Source organism: Meles meles, chromosome 13, assembly GCF_922984935.1.
Source record: "Meles meles chromosome 13, mMelMel3.1 paternal haplotype, whole genome shotgun sequence".
Lineage (NCBI taxonomy): Eukaryota > Metazoa > Chordata > Mammalia > Carnivora > Mustelidae > Meles > Meles meles.
The window spans coordinates 52,574,287-52,593,504 of NC_060078.1; the positions used below are offsets into that span (position 1 = coordinate 52,574,287).

Consider the following 19,218-nt stretch of genomic DNA (forward strand, 5'->3'; position numbering starts at 1 on the left):
GACAACAGCCAGTTTGAGGTTTGCAGGATCCAAGTTGGGTTGGCCTTATAAGTCATGGACCTATGGTAGGAGTTGTTTAATGTTGCTCTTTGCCCTAGGTTCATCACAGCTTATATTTATGCCAGTGGTCTCTAGACCAAGACTATAGCAGGGCATCCATATGAGTGACCCTGATTGGTTGTCAAAGTGTGAATTTCAGTTGACTCTTAATCTGTTGAGAGCAGAGAGGATTTTTAGGCTTGAGTTCAAAGCATTTCTGTCTCATAGCCTTTATAATGTCCTGAATGGAAAAGACAGCAAAAACAGAAGACAGGGGCCCCTGGGTGATGCAGTCAGTTGAGTGTCCAATTCTTGGTTTCTGCTCCAATCATGATCTCAGGATTGTGAGATCTTGAACCTGGTGTCGGGCTCTGAGCTCAGCAAGGAGTCTGCGTAGTTTCTCCCTCTCCTCCTACCCCACCATGTGTGCATTGGTGTGCTCTCTCTCTCTTAAATGAATATATAAATCTTAAAAACCCCCCAAAACATAAAAGCGAAAAGCAGTAGACAGTGATTGCTTAAGAAGAAAGGAGCAAGGGGCACCTGGGTGGCTCAGTGGGTTAAAGCCTCTGCCTTTGGCTTGGGTCATGATCCCAGGGTCCTGGGATCGAGCCCCACGTTGGGCTCTCTGCTCTGCAGAGAGCCTGCTTCCCCCTCTCTCTGCCTGCCTCTCTGCCTACTTGTGATCTCTGTCTGTCAAATAAATAAAATCTTAAAAAAAAAAAGAAGAAGAAGAAAGGAGCAATATGGACTAAGTTGACTATAGGATGCTGGATCCCTTATGGCTGTAATTTTTAGTTCTTTCAACAGATGATTATTAGTTTATTGATCTTTATTATAACTTTTGGGTGGTGTTATGGTTGTTATTTTGTTTTCATTTTAAATCTGGTATAATTTAACATATAGTGTTATATTAGTTTGGGGTGTACAATTTATTGATTCAGCAATTCTATACATTACTCAGAGCTCATGAAGATAAGTGTACTCTTAATCTCCTTCACCTGTTTCACCCATACTTCCATCCACCTCCCCTCTGGTAACTATCAGTTTGTTCTCTATAATTAAGAATCATTTTTTGGTGTGTCTATCTCTTTTTTTTCCTTGTTCGTTTGTTTTGTTTTTTAAGTTCTATATATGAGTGAAATCATATGGTATTTGTCTTTCTCTGATTTACTTTGCTTAGCATTATCCTCTCCAGATCCATCCATGATACTGGAAATGGCAAGATTTCATTTTTTATGGCTGAATAATATTCCATTTTATCTGTATACTGCATCTTCTTTATTATTGTGGTTATTTTGAAGTATCACCTTTTCAAAACCCTCTCTTTGGGTTATGATCATACATTTGTGCCACATCTGTGACAATAAAAGTTAAGAACACAAGCATCTTTTGGGAATTGGAAGAATAGGGAAAAAGGAAGAAGAGAGTGAAATTATGGTAGAGCCATACAACAAAATAGCATGATACTGTTAAAATGTGTGGTCAATGTGGATATAGTGAAATTTATAGTCATAGTCCTCTTCTGAGGCTAAGATTGTGGGTATTTATTTTAACTTCAAAAGTTAAAACAGCATTCTTTTGTTCTTTTAGACTCTCCAGGCAGCTGAATTGATTGACTCAGAATTTCGAGCAGGAATGAGCAATAGACAAAAGAACAAAGCTAAAAGAATGGCCAAGTTATTTGCAAAACAGAGATCCAGGGATGCAGTGGAAACTAATGAGAAGAGGTAGTAACCTTTTTTTGCTTATTCATTTAAAATACTGATGCTTTGTAGCTTAAATCTGTGTCTGCTTGATTTTTTTTTTTTTTGAAAGTTTTTTTATTTATTTATTTGACAGACAGAGCTCACAAGTAGGCAGAGAGGCAGGCAGAGAGAGGAGGAAGCAGGCTCCCCGCTTGAGCAGAGAGCCCAACGCGGGGCTTGATCCCAGGACCCTGAGACCATGACCTGAGCCGAAGGCAGAGGCTTTAACCCACTGAGCCACCCAGACGCCCCTATGTCTGCTTGATCTTTAGAAACATTTGCTGATATTGTCTTTGGCATGGAATACCATTTGGATTGTCGTGCTCAATTTTCAGAGATTATTTACTAGTATTAGGGAGGAGGACAGCTTTCCCAGAATAATTTACATATGCAGATTTTTTTCTTACTAATTGACCTTTGGGTGGAGGCTGAAGCTCTTCCAAGGGAAATACATTCCAGGAGGAGAGAACAAGTGTAAATGCCTTAATCATAGACTGTTGAAGAAACAGAAAGACAGTACGTCTAGGATGAGTAGACAGAAGTAAGGATAGTACAGTGAAGTCAGAGAGAGATGGTTTAGGGGCCACAAGTTAAAGAAACTGCATGAGTCTAGAACTGTCCCAGCATTACATCATCTGTCTTCCAGCCTGGGGGCTAAGCCAAATAGCAGGTAATAATGCAGGTTTGTTTACCTAATCTTGTTGTAGGAAAAACTCCAGACAAAGTCACTGTCCTCATTTTTTTTTAAATGAAGTAATAGAAGTTGTATCTGTGTATGATTTGGAACAGCATTTCTTTCTTCCTTTTTTTTTTTTTTTTAAATATTTTATTTATTTATTTGACAGAGAGAGAGAGAACGAGCAGGCAGAGAGGCAGGCAGAGGGGGAGTGGTAAGCAGGCTTCCTGCTGTGCAGAGAGCCCAATGCGGGGCTCGATCCCAGGACCCTGAGATCACGACTTGAGTCAAAGGCAGAGGCTTTAACCCACTGAGCCACCCAGGTGTCCCAGGAACAGCATTTCTAAGAGTAGTTCAAAACAACCTCCTTCTGAAGCACTTTGAGGAATATATTAAAATACTGTTTTTGATGCTCCACTTAGCTGTGTTGAACCAGGATCTTTAGTGGTGGTCTAGAAGTGTTTGAGTAAAGGATAAATTAAATGCATGAGAACTTAGAAAGTTTTTTTGCAGGTGACAGAACCTTTTGTTTTTTCCATTCATATAAAGCTAAAAAGTAAGTGTCCATGGCATTTATTTAAAGACCAGGCACAAAGGGGGAATAAATAACAAAAATCTAATTACTGTACATTTTTACTTGGGGTTAAATTGTTTTTTTGTTTGGTAGGGGGTTTTTTTAGTATGAAAATTTTATGAAGCTTTATTAAACTACAAAATTTCTTAAGTGAACAACTTACTAGGATTGTATATGGTAATTAATGTTTCTATTGGCTTTGTTCATATAAGCACATTTACAAATATTTGAATATTGAAATAGTTTGACCTTATTTTTCAGAGTTTATAATTCATTCATTCCACAAATATTTATGACGCCTTCTAAGTGCTAGATACTGTTTTAGGCCCTCAGGACGCATTGATGAATAAAATAGATAAGAATTCTGCCTTCATGGAGCTTGTATTCTACAGGGAAAAATAAATGAGGAAGAAGAGGGGCACCTGGCTGGGTCAGTCAGTATAGCATGCACCTCTTCATTTCTGGGTTGTAAGTTCAAGCTCCATGTTAGGTGTAGAGATACTTAAAAATAAAATCTTTTTTTTTTTTTTTCAATGATTTTATTTATTTGAGAAAGAGAGCACAAGTGGGGGTCTGGGAAGAGGCCAAGGGAGCAATCTCCCCACTGAACAGGGAGCCCAATGTGGGGCTCAGTCCCAGGACTTTGGGATCATGACCTGAGCTGAAGGCAGACGATTAGCTTAACTGACTGAGCTACCCAGGCGCCCCCAAAATAAAATCTTTTAGAAAAAAGAATATTAATAAGTAAATATACTGTGTATATATGCATATATCATGTTAATGATAAGGGTCAAGAAAGACAAAGGAGATAAAAAGAAGGAACATGTGAAATGTTTTGTGGGGAGTTTGAAATTTTAGGTAGGATGGTCAGAGAGGGAGTCACAGAGGTGGCTTTTCATTAAAGATCAGAAAGAAGTGAGGATGCCAGTCCTATGAATATTTGGAAAAGACATTCTAAGTAGAGGGAACAGTAAGGGCAAATGCCTGGAAGGAGAAACATGCCTAACAATTTCAAGGGCAGTATGATGACCAACCAGTGTGGCTAGATTGGAGAGAGCTAGGGGAAGAATAATAGGGAGTGAATTAGGGGAATAATAATTAGAAATGATACTCAGGAGGGTCAGATTTCTTTCATCAACTTTAGAAAATATGGTTGGCCAAATAAATCATTAAGATGGGGAGGATATTTATAGAGAGTAATGCTGTGTATACCTTAACTGTGCTAATTGTCCTTTCTGTTAATACTGAATAAAATAGTTTGATTTGCCTTCTCTTTTGTAATGCTTTACTATACTATTTACTGAGGCTAGCCTCAGTATTTTTGTTCCAGTCATAAAATAATATTTCCTCCAGTTTCCTGGAAACACTTTTCATCAGTCAGTTACCTCTATTTTTTCAAGAACTAGTATGATTATAGTATGTTACTCAGTGTATTAGTTCCTCCAGGATACAAAAGCCTAGTAAAATTATGCTGGGCCAGATTTAGGTTGTTAGATGAAAACAGTTTAAAAAGGAGAAGGGCTGGTTGTTGAGAAGAAGTAAAAAAGACTTGTTAGATTTGAGATTCAATTTAAAAGCAAGAATTCACAGACCTATTTTACATTTAGCAGTGAGGGTAGGAAAATATAAATATAAATATATATATTTTAGGAGAATATATTTTACTCAAAACTTTTTAAGTGGTTAATCTTATTTGATACATGAAATTTTAAGCAAACCGTATAAGTAGAATATGGCAAAACATTTGTTCAAATGATGAATTCTCTTACATTCTTTGTGGTTCACATTATTCCTTATTCACTTTTTTAAATGGTGCCTTTTGTTTTTTAGCAATGATAGCACTGATGGGGAACCAGAAGAAAAGAGACGAAAAATAGCAAATGTTGTTATTAATCAGTCTGCAAATGATTCCAAAGTCTTGATTGATAATATTCCAGACAGTTCTTCCTTAATTGAAGAGGTACTGTTGAAATGTCCTAAGGTGTCTTTTGAAATTGTTTATAATTTTTCATGCTAATGTGTCGGTAGATAGTATTTAATAATCTATCCATTGAGAGAAATTTTATTATAAGTATCTTTACTTCATTAGTAAAAATTTATTTAAAATTTTAAAACCTATTATTACGAGATCTACAAATAAATACACTTTATTAAATTATGTAAATGGTTAGCATAAAACAGATCTTTTGGATTAGTAGTAATTCTGTTTTTCTTATTCAGACAAATGAATGGCCTTTAGAAAGCTTTTGCGAAGAACTTTGCAATGACCTTTTTAATCCCTCCTGGGAGGTAAGATTTCTTCATTTCAGCTTCTCTCAGCTCTACTTTTTTTTTTTTTTTTTTTTTGCTAATAAAGGGAGTCATGTCTAGCACAGTCTGTTTTGTTAGGGTCCCTATTCTTCCTTGTGTACCTCTCAGAACCACTGACCCAGACACTTCATATCAATCACCTTCTAAGTAGAAAACTTGAGACAGATTTTTATCTTTCATACACATTTTGGTCGTATTTCTTTAGTGAACTGTTCATTTCTTTTCATTTTTTTTTAGCTTTAGTATAAGGAGTTGCATATCCCTCCTAAATAGTAAAAACTTCTTTTTTAAGTGGACAGTTTTGATTAAGAGCAGTAGTTTCCAAACCAGCTTTTTAGTCTCAGAAATACTTCTTTCAGTCTCAGAAATGTCTTTTTTTTTTTTTTTAAGATTTTATTTATTTATTTGACAGAGATCACAAGTAGGCAGAGAGGCAGGCAGAGAGAGAGGGGGCGAAGCAGGCTCCCTGCTGAGCAGAAAGCCTGATGCAAGGCCCAATCCCAGTACCCTGAGATCGTGACCTAAGCTGAAGGCAGAGGCTTAACCAACTGAGCCACCCAGGTGCCCCTCAGAAATAAATCTTGATCAGATCCCAATATGTAAAAGAGATGAAAGTGAAATACCTCTGATTGAAGTTTAGGATTGGTGGTCTCAAAGCATTCTGTCCTGCGTTGGTTGGCTTCTGGGTAATTTAAAAAGCACTGCTTTGGAATACCTTTTAGCATTTCTGTTCCTTGGTGTACTTCTGTTTAAAGTTATTCGAGTCTTAAATTGAGTCTTAAGTACGTGAGTGCAGCATCAGTGGCCCGTTTCCTTCTTTCGATGACACTTCAGAAGGCCACGGGGTGACAGTGAGGCATTAGTCATGAGACAGTTGAGTTATTTTCTTTTCACATTTATCTTGGTAGGTTTGGAACTGAGTTTTAATATATATATTTCTAAAATATTGATGTTGGACTTAGAGGATAATGCTGAATGCAGATAAAGGGTAGGGAAGTGACAGCCAAATAGATTATTATCCCAGAAGGATTTTAGAATAATTGTGTTCTTAGTTTGATTTTAAAACAATTTGACATAACCAAATTGTGAAATTAATATATGTAATTTTTCTTAGAGAACAGAAGAAAAACATTTTTTTGAAGTGTCACTTAAGTTTATTCTGATTTCTTAAAAATTTAATATCCTTTTTCATATGGAAGAAAAGTTAAACTCCGTTTCTTAAGCATTTAGTCTCTGACATTCTTTTCTTGTTTGTTTTTAGGTTCGGCATGGTGCTGGCACTGGACTTAGGGAAATCCTTAAAGCTCATGGAAAAAGTGGTGGTAAAATGGGAGATAGCACTTTAGAAGAGGTAAGTGTTTTAAAGGTCTGGTTATTATGAAGTTTCAGTAGTTGGCTTCTTTTCCCAAGACAGGGAAGTTACAGAGTTTGGGCCATGATATAGAAATGATAAATAGTTAATAATAAATATGGAAAGATGAATATGTGGAAGAAAATAAAAAGGTTGAGAAGAAGTCTGTTTATTAACACAAAGAATGAGTTCATGGGAAAGATATGTTCAGAAACATTGGAAAAATATGTAGAAACAGAGGAGTATTTGAGGAGGATATAATGGACTGGGAAGTAAAGTAAGGAATAAGAGGATAGTTTGGGGGTCTCTAAGCAATATGATTGGTGTAGTGTGAGACGCTGGTAATAGGATAGATAATAGATACATGTTAGATAAGATTGAAATCAGAACAACTTTGAGTAGTTTCTTTATTTCTTTTGAAGTGCAAGTAACAATAGAATTCATGAATTTTAAAGATTTTGGTATGGTATGTTTGAACCTAATCAATCAGCAAGTATGATGTGGTTAACATTAAAGGTAGTAATTGGGACTATGCTATGTTTTGGTTATTGTCAGACTAAAATAGTCTGTCCCAATATTTTGGTTTTGATTTTGGACCTGATGTTTCCTCAATCCCCAATATGAAGTATGATCTTGATCTGTTAACTAAAAAATGATTGTTTTAACAGATGATTCAGCAGCATCAAGAGTGGTTGGAAGACTTAGTTATTAGACTCCTTTGTGTTTTTGCATTAGACAGATTTGGAGACTTTGTTTCTGATGAAGTAAGTATCACCAAAAGGAGGCTTTGCCCAATCAAATTTCAAATTCAACAGAAAAAGTTTTTTGTAAATATGAGTTTTCTTCCTTTCTCATTCATAGGTTGTGGCACCAGTTCGTGAAACTTGTGCTCAGACATTAGGTGTGGTGTTAAAACACATGAATGAAACAGGAGTTCATAAGACTGTGGATGTGCTGCTTAAGTTACTTACACAAGAACAATGGGAAGTTAGGCATGGTGGTTTGCTAGGAATAAAGTATGCTTTGGCAGTTCGTCAGGTAAATACTTCAGTTTTTGAAGCATGTATGGGAGAGGTTTTTTTTTTCCCCTCTTAGTTGACTTGCTCTAGATTCTTCATGTTACAGATAAGCCAGTATTTCAAGATTTGCCTTCTTGAGGTAGTGTCATAGAACTAGGTGGAGCTAATAAGAATTAAAGTACAAATCAAGAGATGGTTTGTTAGGTTTGAAAACCTGTTCCTGTTTTATAGCAAGACCAGTTCTCAGGGAGGTTTCCTAGGAGTAGCCTGGATGGGCTAGCTCTTTTGGGGAGATTGAAAAAATAGGTTGGAGTTAGGAGAAGCAGGATAGGATGGCTTTCCTGCCTTCTTCTCTCATACTGCTTTTGGTTATCTTGGTGTTGAATAAGAAATAGAAGCTGAGGTTCCAGCACCTCAACATAGCCTTACCTTGAAAACATGTTCTGATGTTTTGAGCCACATTGAACAATAAAGTACTTGATACCGTTATAGTCTTTTTCAAATGGGATTAGTTACACATAGGCTATTAAGTTATTTTTCTTTGTTTATATGACTCTTTTTTTTTTTTTTTTTTTTTTTTTGGTTAAAGAGCGAGTGAGCACTAGTGGTGGGGGGAGCCAGAGGGAGAAGCAGACTCCCTGCTGAGCAGGGAGGCTGATGCAGGCAGGGCTCAATCCCAGGACCCTGAGCTGAAGGCAGATGCTTAACTGACTCAGCCACACAGGTGCCCCATGTGATTCCTTTTTAATAAAGATTGGGATTCATGAGGTGCCTGACTGGCTCAGTGAGAGAGTGTGTGACTTGTGATCTCAGGAGTGTGAGCTCGAGCCCTATGTTGGGTGTAGAGATTACTTAAATAAGTTAACTTAAAAAGATTAGGATTTATGATTTCTTATAGTAAATTTAATAAAAAATGTTTAAGCACAATGATTTAATTGCAAAAAATGAATTTATTTTGATGTACTATTTTACAGGATGTAATTAATACTTTATTGCCTAAAGTTTTAACTAGAATAATTGAAGGACTTCAGGATCTGGATGATGATGTCAGAGCTGTTGCTGCAGCATCATTAGTACCTGTGGTAGAAAGCCTTGTGTATCTTCAGACACAGAAGGTAAATTAAATATTTTTGCATTTTTTTCTATAGAGGTTGTTTACATTTGAGGTGTTAATTTACACAGTATTAGGAAAAACTGAGTATTTTTTACTCCTTCATCCTCCTTTTTTTTTTTTTTTAAATTTTATCTTTAATCTCTACACACAACATGGGACTCTAACTTACAACTCTGAGTTTGAGAGTGTCATGTTCTACCATCTGAGTCAGCCAGACACCCCATCCTCTATTTTTTTTTTCTTTTTAAGATTTTATTTATTTATTTGCCAGAGAGAGAGCTAGAGTGAGAGTGAGTGAGCACAAGCAGCGGAGCAGCAGGTAGAGAGAGAAGCAGGCTCCCCACTGAGCAGGGAGCCTGATGTGGGACTGGGATCATGACCTGAGCTGAAGGCAGATGCTTAACCAACTGAGCCACCTAGGCGTCCCCCATCTTCTATTCTTCTTATGATAGATTGTGCTTTGATGTGTACAATTTCACTTATATATTATCCTTGAAGGAGTGAACTTTGTCTACTAATCTACTTCCCTTTCATGTACAGAATATACATAGGGAATGTCTTTAAGAAGAATGCAACCATTTCTTCTTTATTTCACTCCTGTTTTTCAAACATACGGGATTCTTTTTTTTGTTTTGATTTCAGTTTTGGCTTTAGATTTTTAAAATCTGGTTTCATTTTTTGAAATGGCCTCTTTTACGATCTGTCTGATTTTCTTTTCTATTACTAAAACCAGAACACATATATTTGGAAGTGCAGCAAGCAGTATTTACTTAAAAGCTCAAAAACTAAATTTGTCTTTTCATGATGATTAGTATTGTTTTAAATATATTAAAGTTATTTTACACAGAGGGTCATGTCTTGTGTGTGTACACTGTATTGTTTTTAGAGTTTGTTTTTTTACATAAAATAGAGTATTGGCTATCTTAATTCCTGAATTCTCCCTTCCATTATGAGCCTGGTAAGAAAGGGAAGTGGGAAGTGCCAAAGTAGAGTTGAGTGGCATTTAAAGAGGAATAGAGAATTACTAAAGGCAAATAATGTCTCCTTAATTTTGCTCAAACTGGTACTGTCAAAGGCATGGGAATTGTAAATGTTTTTGAATCATTAGGGGTTTTAGTCTGGCGTGGCTTGTGGATATTTTGTTTAAAATAAATGTTTTCTTAATAACTGATCTTATAGGTACCCTTCATTATAAATACATTATGGGATGCTCTTCTGGAACTAGATGATCTTACAGCTTCAACAAATAGTATTATGACTCTTCTTTCATCCTTATTAACTTATCCTCAGGTCCAACAATGCAGGTAATTATTTGTAGTTAGTGGGAGTAAAGTAAAAAGTGTTTACATACATTTCCAGATAATGAAACCTAAAAATGAAAGTCTAGCATCTTTAAGAACAGCACCATAAGTTGGGGATGTCAAAGACTACTATTTTCAAGCAGCCTTTTCTTTTACTCTCTAACCACCAGTACATTTGGGGCAGGAAGGTAAAAAGGTCATATTCTTTACCCTTGGGCTATTTTGGTTATATAATTCTTCATCTTGCTCATCCTATGATAGTTAACTTCAGAAATAGAATCACTGCATATTATCTTCATCTCTAGCCCCAGAATTTAGAATTTCAGCTTTATTTAGAAACATTTAGCTAAAAGAATTATCATTGAATATCAGCATTACATTTTCCAAAATTTGCTCCTCTGTGAACTTTCTTTTTTTAATGTCTTTTTTTTTTTTTTAAGATTTTATTTATTTATTTGACAGAGAGAGAGAGATCACACAAGCAGGCAGAGTGGCAGGCAGAGGCAGAAACAGGCTCCCCACTGAGCAGGGAGCCTGATGTGGGACTCAATTCCAGGATGCTGGGATCATTACCTGAGCCGAAGGCAGAGGCTTTAACCCACTGAGCCACCTAGGCATCCCTGAACTTTTTCTTGTAATGTTCCTTCCAGCTCTTACTCTTGACTTCAATAATTACTCATCAGGAAGGGAATACATAATAATGTAATATAATTTCCAAAGGTAGAGATTGAGTGAGGCCAAACATAAACCAATATTTTAAGTGTCACCTGTTTTCCTCTCCTGATAATTGAAATAAAGTTCAGCTAATTAATGTTTTCCCTACCTTTTAGACTGCCACTGAATTATACTGTTTCTATTAACAGTATCTTTGGAGAAAAAAAAATAGCACACACACACACAAATAGTATCTTTGGAGATATTGAAGAAAAAATTCATATGCAACTTTAAGAACCACAGATGAGAAAATTAAGTACTGTTCATTCTTAGCCTAGTGAGGAGGTTTTGTGAATATTCATATGATTATAAATGATTTCTGGCTCTTTGAGATGCATTAAAAATATATACAGAATATTTCAAATAATACTGACCCTTCTGGGAACACTCAGTGTTAAATTTAGACCAGTAGGACAGCCTACAAGTTGGGATAGCAAAGTAAGTGCCTGTAAAAGCAAAGGAAGAAAAAAAGTGGTAGTCATATATGGTATCTTATAATTTTCAGGTACTTTCAATTAGTAGTGAAAGCTGTAGGGATTTTTTTTTTTTTTTTTAATTTATTTATTTGACAGAGAGAGACAGAGCAAGAGAGGGAACACAAGCAGGGGGAGTAGGAGAGGGAGAAGCAGGCTTCCTGCTGGGCAAGGGGCCTGATGCGGGGCTTGATCCCAAGACCCTGGGATCATGACCTGAGCCAAAGGCAGATGCTTAACAACTGAGCCACCAGGCACCCCAGAAACTATAGGGATTAAATGAGTTCATCTATGTGAATGCCCTTTTCAAGCTGCAAAATGCAAGAGTTTTTAATTACCCTAAATCAGAAGTTGGCAAACTTTTACTGCAAAAGCCCAGATGGTGGTAGTTTCGGTTTTGTAGGCCATATCATCATTGTCAAAACTACTTAGCTATGTCATTGTAGTGCAAAAGCAGCCATAAAGAGTACATAAAGGAGTGAACATGGCTGTGTTCCAGTTAAACTTTATTTAGTGGGTTTGGACCATGAGCCTTTATTGACAGCAGCCCTAAATCAGGACTTAGGACTTAAAAAAAAAAAAAAAAAATTGAATAGATAGTGTCAGGAAAGCTAGATAATATAAGAAAATGAAAATTCTGTTAATTCAATATGAAATAATAAAGGTTTTAATTTTTTTTGAAGTTGCATTTTTGGAAAATTTGCTTCATATGTTATATTTGGCAGATACTTTCCAGCTTATGTAAGAAATGCAGCATGTCATTGGGAGCATGAGCAGTTACACTATTAAGACCTTGTTATAATGCTTTTACATGGATCAAGTCTGTTTTAGCATCTCTGTGCATGTGTTTAAGTTAGAATTTTATAAGCAAATTTACTAAATGTGTAAGTAAATGTAAGAAGTGATGTTCATATAAACCTGCAAGTAATGAATATAGTGTTAAAAGATAGGCCTCCTCAGGAACCACAAAAGAACATACAGTTACACTTGCTGTATTCTTTTTTATTCATGCCTTTTTCCATATTTCAAATGCTATTTATAGATAATTTCCTAATCCAAGGTAATTTTTATAAATGCTCATGGTTGTGGCAGGAATTCTGTGGTCCAAGTTGTTAGCATTGATGTGGCTTTGCATGTTTTTCCACGTAAATTCTAATCTGTGAAGGAAGGTATTTGAGGGTTTTTTGGTTTTTTTTTTGAGGTTTCTTAACTTAGTAATGCTAAATCAAGATGAAAAATTTCAAAACTACTACCATACCACCTCTTGCTCATTTGATATTTGACAGAGGTGACCCCAAAGGGGAATGTAAGTTCTGTGCATCTAATGATTACCCAGTGGGGTTCACCATGGGAAAGAAGAAACAATTAACAGTCTTGATTTTGTGTAGCCTGATTGCCAGTTGAGATACATATCTCATTTTCCTGAGTAAGGACAGATTGAAAATAAGGGCAGTTATATTAGAAAGTTCTTATTTAAAAAGGTAATTCATGGCATTAGTGCCATAGAACTTAACGTTAATATTTTTTTTATGACTATGTTTGCTCTGGCTACTCTGGTGCTATAGTAACAGTTCTGAATGAGAATTGTAAATGAATGTTCTTATGAAACTTGTATGTTTTTAGAATTTATTCATCAATAAAGATACTAGGTTCACAAGGACATGTTTAGATAATGTACCAACAGAGTTTCAGCTGAGAATGAGTTAAGATTAATTTGTGTTTTCTTTATTAGTATTCAGCAGTCACTCACAGTTTTAGTTCCACGTGTCTGGCCTTTTTTGCATCACACTATATCATCAGTTCGAAGAGCAGCTTTGGAGACTCTATTTACATTATTATCAACACAGGACCAGGTAAGAACTAATAACTGTCGTGATCTTGAAATTATATAAAATAAGGCAATGTATTTGGAGCTCTACAATATGACCCCTAAAGACTGATGATGACATTGCTAGGCACTTGCCTCCTATTAAGAATTACTTAATCTTGGGCACCTGGGTGGCTCAGTTGGTTAAGTGTCTGCCTTTGGCTTAGGTCATGATCCCAAGATCCTGGGATCACTTCCTGCATTGGGCAGGAGTCTGCTTCTTCCTCTGCCCCTCCTCCCACTGGTTCTATCATTCTCTCTCACTCTCAAATAAATAAAATCTTTAAAAAAAAATTCTTATTTATTTGAGAGAAAGAGAGTGTGCACACACAAGCAGGGGTTAGGATCAGATGGAGAGTGAGGAGCAGATTCCCTGCTTCACATGGAGCCTGGTGTTAGACTCAATCCCAGGACCCTGGGCTCATGACCTGAGCCAAAGGCAAATGCTTAACCACTGAGCCATTCAGGGACCCAAGAATTACTTAATCTTTTTTTTTTTTTTTTAAAGATTTATTTATTTATTTATTTGACAGACAGAGATCACAAGCAGGCAGAGAGGCAAGCAGAGAGAGAGAGGAGGAAGCAGACTGTCCGCAGAGCAGAGAGCCCGATGCGGGGCTCGATCCCAGGACCCTGGGATCATGACCCGAGCTGAAGGCAGAGGCTTTAACCCACTGAGCCACCCAGGCGCCCCAAGAATTACTTAATCTTAAGAGCATGGTATTTCCAAGGATAGTGTACTTCAGGAGTCATTTTCCCTTTTTATAAGCATTTCCCCTGCTTATAAAACTTCAGATTTTTATTTTAAAAATAACAGTAAGTCAAACAAAATACTAGAATTTGAGGAAATACCATAAGGAATCCATTCTGACATGCTGTTATTTGTGGGTACTACAGTTTGAGCCAGTCATCTTTAAAAAGCAGTGGTTGATTATTTATTTATTTTTAGACAGTAGATTATAGTATGGGTATATGTCTCTCCTGTGTTCACTAGTCATTCATTTCTCTGTGAATTAGGAATATTAAAAAAGGTGGACTTTTTATGTGGACTTGTTTTAATCTGCAGCATGGTATTGGTGTTGCACTTCTGTGACTTAGTATGTGCAAATTTTGTTTTGCCTTATTTTTTTTTATTTAATCACAGTCTTTTGAGAAAGAACTGTCAGATTTGTTTTATAATCCTCAGTTGATCAGGCGTGACAAAACTGTCATGAGTTGTTCTGAATTTTCACTTCATTTTAGTTTTGTGGTTTTGTCTAAATGTTTCAATGGAAGTATTCTTAAATTTACTTTGGTTATTAGCTCTCTTGAAGTTACCAGATTTCCTCACTTCATGTTGTTCTTTATTATTTTTCTAGTAGACTTTACCTTTTTTTTTTTTTAAAGATTTATTTATTTGACAGAAATCACAAGTAGGCAGAGAGGGAGGCAGAGAGAGAGGGAGAAGCAGGCTCCCCGCCGAGCAGAGAGCCCATTGTGGGGCTCGATCCCAGCAGGCTAGGATCATGAACCGAGCCGAAGGCAGAGGCTCTAACCCACTGAGCCACCCAGGCACCCCTAATAGACTTTACTTTTAAGAGCAGTTTTAAGTTACTGAAAAATTGAGTGAAAAGTACATGATTTTTTTTTTTTAAGGTACATAGTTCCTAATATGCCCCTATATGCCTGTATACACACACACACACAGAGTGTGTATTGTAGTGTAGCACATTTGTTATACTTGATGAACCAGTATTGATCCATTTTAAAAAAAATTTTTGGCAGGAGGAGTGTAGAGAGAGAAAATCTTAAGCAGGCCCCATGCCCAGCATGGAGCCTGATGTGGAGCTTGATCTCACAACTCTGAGATCGTGACCTGAGCTGAAATCAAGAGTCAGATACTTAACGAGCTGAGCCACCTAGGCACCCCAGTCTTGATCCATTATCACTAACTAAAGTTCATAGTTTACATTAGAGTTCACTCTTTGTATTGTAGATTCTATGGGTTTTGACAAATGCCGAGCAGTATGTATCCCCCATTATAGTATCATACAAAATAGTTTCATTCTCCTAAAAAAAATTCCTTTGCTCCATCTGTGGATCCCTCTTTTCTTCCTTCCAAATTCTTAACAATCACTTCTTGTTTTGGTCTCCATAGTTTAGACTTTTCCAGCATGTCAAATAGTTGGAATCATGTAGTATGTAGCCTTTTGAGATTGGCTTGTTTCATTTAGCCATGTGAAATTAAGGTTTCTTTATGTCTTTTTGTGGTCTGATCACTCATTTCTTTTTATCACCAAGTAATATTTTATTGTATGGGTGTACCACAGTTCATTTACTCACCTATTGAAGGGTATCTTGGTTACTTCCTGTTTTGGGGAATTATGAATAAAGCTTTTTTAGAAAATTTTATTTATATGAGAAAGTGTACATGCACTCGAGCAGAAGAAGGGGCAGAGGGAGAGGGTGAGAAAGAAGCAGACTTTCCTCTAAGTGAGGAGCCTGATGCGGGGCTGGATCCCAGGACTCTGGGATCATGAACTGAGCTAAAGTCAGACACTTAACCCACTGAGCCATCCAGGCGCCCATGAATAAAGTTTTAAACATTCACATGTAGGTTTTTGTATGGGCACAAGTTTTCAGTACACTTAGGTAAACACCAAAGACCACAAGCAGTATGTTTAATTTTATAAGAAAGTGTCTTCCAGGGGCACCTGGGTGGCTCAGTGGATTAAAGCCTCTGCCTTCGGCTCAGATCATGATCCCAGGGTCCTGGGATCGAGTCCCGCATTGGGCTCTCTGCTCAGTGGGGAGCCCGATTCCCTCCCTCTCTCTGCCTGCCTCTCTGCCTACTTGTGATCTCTGTCAAATAAATAAATAAATCTTTAAAAAAAAAAAAAAGTGTCTTCCAGAATTGGCTTATCATTTTGAATTACCCTCAGCAGTGAACAAGAGTTCTTGTTTCTTCATATCCTCATCAGCACTGGTTGTTGTCAGTGTTACAGATTTTAGCCTTTCTAATAAGTGTGTAGTGGTATCTTATTGATTAAATTAGCAGTTCCCCAATGATATATGATGTTGAGCATCTTTTCATATGCTTATTTGCCATCTGTATTTCTTCTTCAGTGAAGTGTATATTCAGGTCTTTTCCCCTTTTTTGAAATTGAGTTGTTTTCCTACTCTTGAATTTTAAGATTTCTTTGTGTATTTTTTTTTTTTAACGTTTATTTATTTTCTCTATACCCAGCGTAGGGTTTTAACTCATGACTACAACATCAAGAGTTTCATGCTTTTCTGACTGAACCAGCCAGGTGTCCCCTTTGTGTGTTTTGGATATGAGTCCCACATTGTTCTTTTAAGCCTTTCTGATCTTTGTAGGGTGATTAAACCACTTGCAGTCTCTTTTTAACTTGTTTTGGTGGTTTTTAATTGTTTACTTAGTAGTTTATTTACTAAAGTTATTTATTTTAGTAGTTTATAGTATAAGGGGCAAAAGTATTATATGTAAATGACTTTTTAAAAATAAACGTACTTTTAAACCAAAAACAGCTAACATTAAAATGTTTGACACACCTGATCATGATCTTAAACTGTATTAAACATAAAGTAATATTTTTCGATGAGTCAACCCACTGATATTATTTGTTGGTTATCAGTTTTTATGTGGTGTTATTTATGGTATAGTGTGGGAGTATTGTGATAGATAAGAGCCACCGCTGTTAGTGATTAAACTGTTCCTTTTCGGTTGCTCTTTCCTACTTTTTTTCTCTCATTTGTCAATTGTGACTTCTCATTCTTGTTAGTCTTACAGTGTGGTATTTTGTCTTATATTTAAAAATTTTTCACAGTTTAGATAAAATCCCGTGATTGTTCCTGATCCTCTTTCATATTTTTTAGCCCTGAAATAAGTGTTGATACTGGCTATTAAAATTACATGGTTGTTGAAAACATCTTTGTGTTCTGTGCTGTTGCTTTTCTTATCCAGGACTTATTATTTTTGTCTTTTGAATTTGCCTTCATGGGCTTGTGAATGAAAACTTTGGCCCTGGATATACAAAGAATTGATGATGACTCTTGGTAATATACCAAAACTCTTACTGTCTTTGTGATTTGTAGCATGTCAGCCACCATTTATGCATAGGTCTCCAAATTTGTTAAATAAATTTGTATAAAATTCTGTGCAGGGTGTTCTGAGAACTTTTTAAAAAATCTAACGTTCTTATTCTTACCTTGTAAAAGTTTACAGTCTAATTGTGACAAGACTCTTCGAATGTAAGTTTAATAACCCCTGCAAAGAGTTAAATAATGGAAGAGCAGAATATGAGAGGTGTCAGAAAGCAACTCTGAGGGCTAGACTAAGTCCTGAAAGACCAGGAGGATTTTGGGTGATAAGGTTAAAAAATAATCTTCCCCTCTCCCTCTTTAATGTCTGATATCTTTAATATGCACTTTTACGAACATACCATTTTTCTGAGTAATAGATCGGTTTCAAATTAGACAAGTATATAGAATGTGTTTTGGAACAAAGAGCTTTTCCAGTGCACTCTCTTTAGACATTTAAATGTATCCTGCTTTTGTATTTTTCTTCGTTATTCTGGTACATGCATGATCCTTTATTTTTTTGAGTTTTAATGTTTGTTGTGTTTCTGATACCCTTTTTTGTTATTTATGCCTTTAACTTCTTTTCCTCTCCTTAAAAATTTTTAATGGTATCACTAATGAAATTTCCCATTTCTGTCTAGCTTATATCTTCAGATTGTCTCTTTACTGAAAGTCACACTGGTAGCAAAACTTAATGTTGATGCATATAAAATATTTTGTGCTTTGTCACTGTCCTGAGCCTTGCTCTCCATATTCTCACCGTTGAAGACTTAGAGCTGTGGAATTTATTACCCACTCTCAATACATCCCAGTTTTGGCCCCCACATATATCTTTTACTGTATGTATTTGGTTTTTCTGTTTTGTTTTTCCAAATAATAGTATAAAGCCAAACCCTTTTAGAAGACTTTTCACAGGGTATCTGGGTGTCTCAGTTGATCAAGTGTCTCAGAGTCCTGGGATCAAGCCCTTCATTGGTCTCTCTGCTCATTGGGGAGCCTGCTTCTTCCTCTTGCTCTGCCTCTCCCCTCTAGTTGTTCTCTCTCAAATAAATAAAATCCTAAAAAAAAACTTTTCTCAAGACCACCACGTATATCCATTTTTTAATTTTGGCAAGTTTTTAAAATAGACAAAAGAGCAGGGAATTATTTTATTTTATTTTTTAAAATATTTTATTTATTTATGTGACAGACAGAGATCACAAGTAGGCAGAGAGGCAGAGAGAGAGAGAGGAGGAAGCAGGCTCCCTGCGGAGCAGAGAGCCCGATGCGGGGCTCGATCCCAGGACCCTGGGATCATGACCTGAGCCGAAGGCAGAGGCTTTAACCCACTGAGCCACCCAGGCGCCCCAAGAGCAGGGAATTATAAAACAAGATTTATATATCCACCATCCAGTTATAATTCTGTTTTATTTGCTTCAAGATTTTGTAACCGAAATATTAAGAATAAGTTGTAATTCCCTTTATCTGATATGTCGTTTGCAAATATCTTCTCCCATTCTGTCAGTTGTCTTTTGGTTTTGTTAACTGTTTCCTTTGCTGTGCAAAAGCTTTTGATCTTGATGAAATCCCAATAGTTCATTTTTGCCCTTGCTTCCCTTGCCTTTGCCGTTGTTCCTAGGAAGATGTTGCTACGGCTGAATTTCACCTGTTTTCTAGTTTACCCACATTCTCCTTTCTGTATATTTATAAAAAATAGTATCCTACTTTCCTTAGTAGTTTGCTCCTTATGGTTTGGAATCAGGTTTTGTATTTTTAGTTTCTACACAGTAATAATAGTAATAATAATTTCTACACAGTAACAATAAGGATACTTTGGGGGACTGTAGCCTCGGTTACTTACAAATTGGTTAGTAATTTGTTACTGCCTAGTACATTAGAATTAAATTCCTGTCTCTCAATCTTCTGTTATTTGGCTCTTGTCCATCCTTTCCCTGCTATTTCCTAATGTATAA

General features: G+C 36.4%; 1 protein-coding gene across 1 annotated transcript in view; it reads left to right on the plus strand.

Moving 5' to 3' along the window:
* BTAF1 (B-TFIID TATA-box binding protein associated factor 1) overlaps positions 1–19,218 on the plus strand; it is a 101,655-nt gene that overhangs the window by 29,446 nt on the left and 52,991 nt on the right. The window contains exons 6-14 of the mRNA XM_046026898.1: positions 1,633–1,769; positions 4,868–4,997; positions 5,258–5,326; positions 6,609–6,698; positions 7,367–7,462; positions 7,560–7,736; positions 8,692–8,832; positions 10,011–10,135; positions 13,052–13,172. Of these exons, the coding sequence (XP_045882854.1) occupies positions 1,633–1,769; positions 4,868–4,997; positions 5,258–5,326; positions 6,609–6,698; positions 7,367–7,462; positions 7,560–7,736; positions 8,692–8,832; positions 10,011–10,135; positions 13,052–13,172 (1,086 nt within the window). The remainder of the gene's footprint in view (positions 1–1,632; positions 1,770–4,867; positions 4,998–5,257; positions 5,327–6,608; positions 6,699–7,366; positions 7,463–7,559; positions 7,737–8,691; positions 8,833–10,010; positions 10,136–13,051; positions 13,173–19,218) is intronic.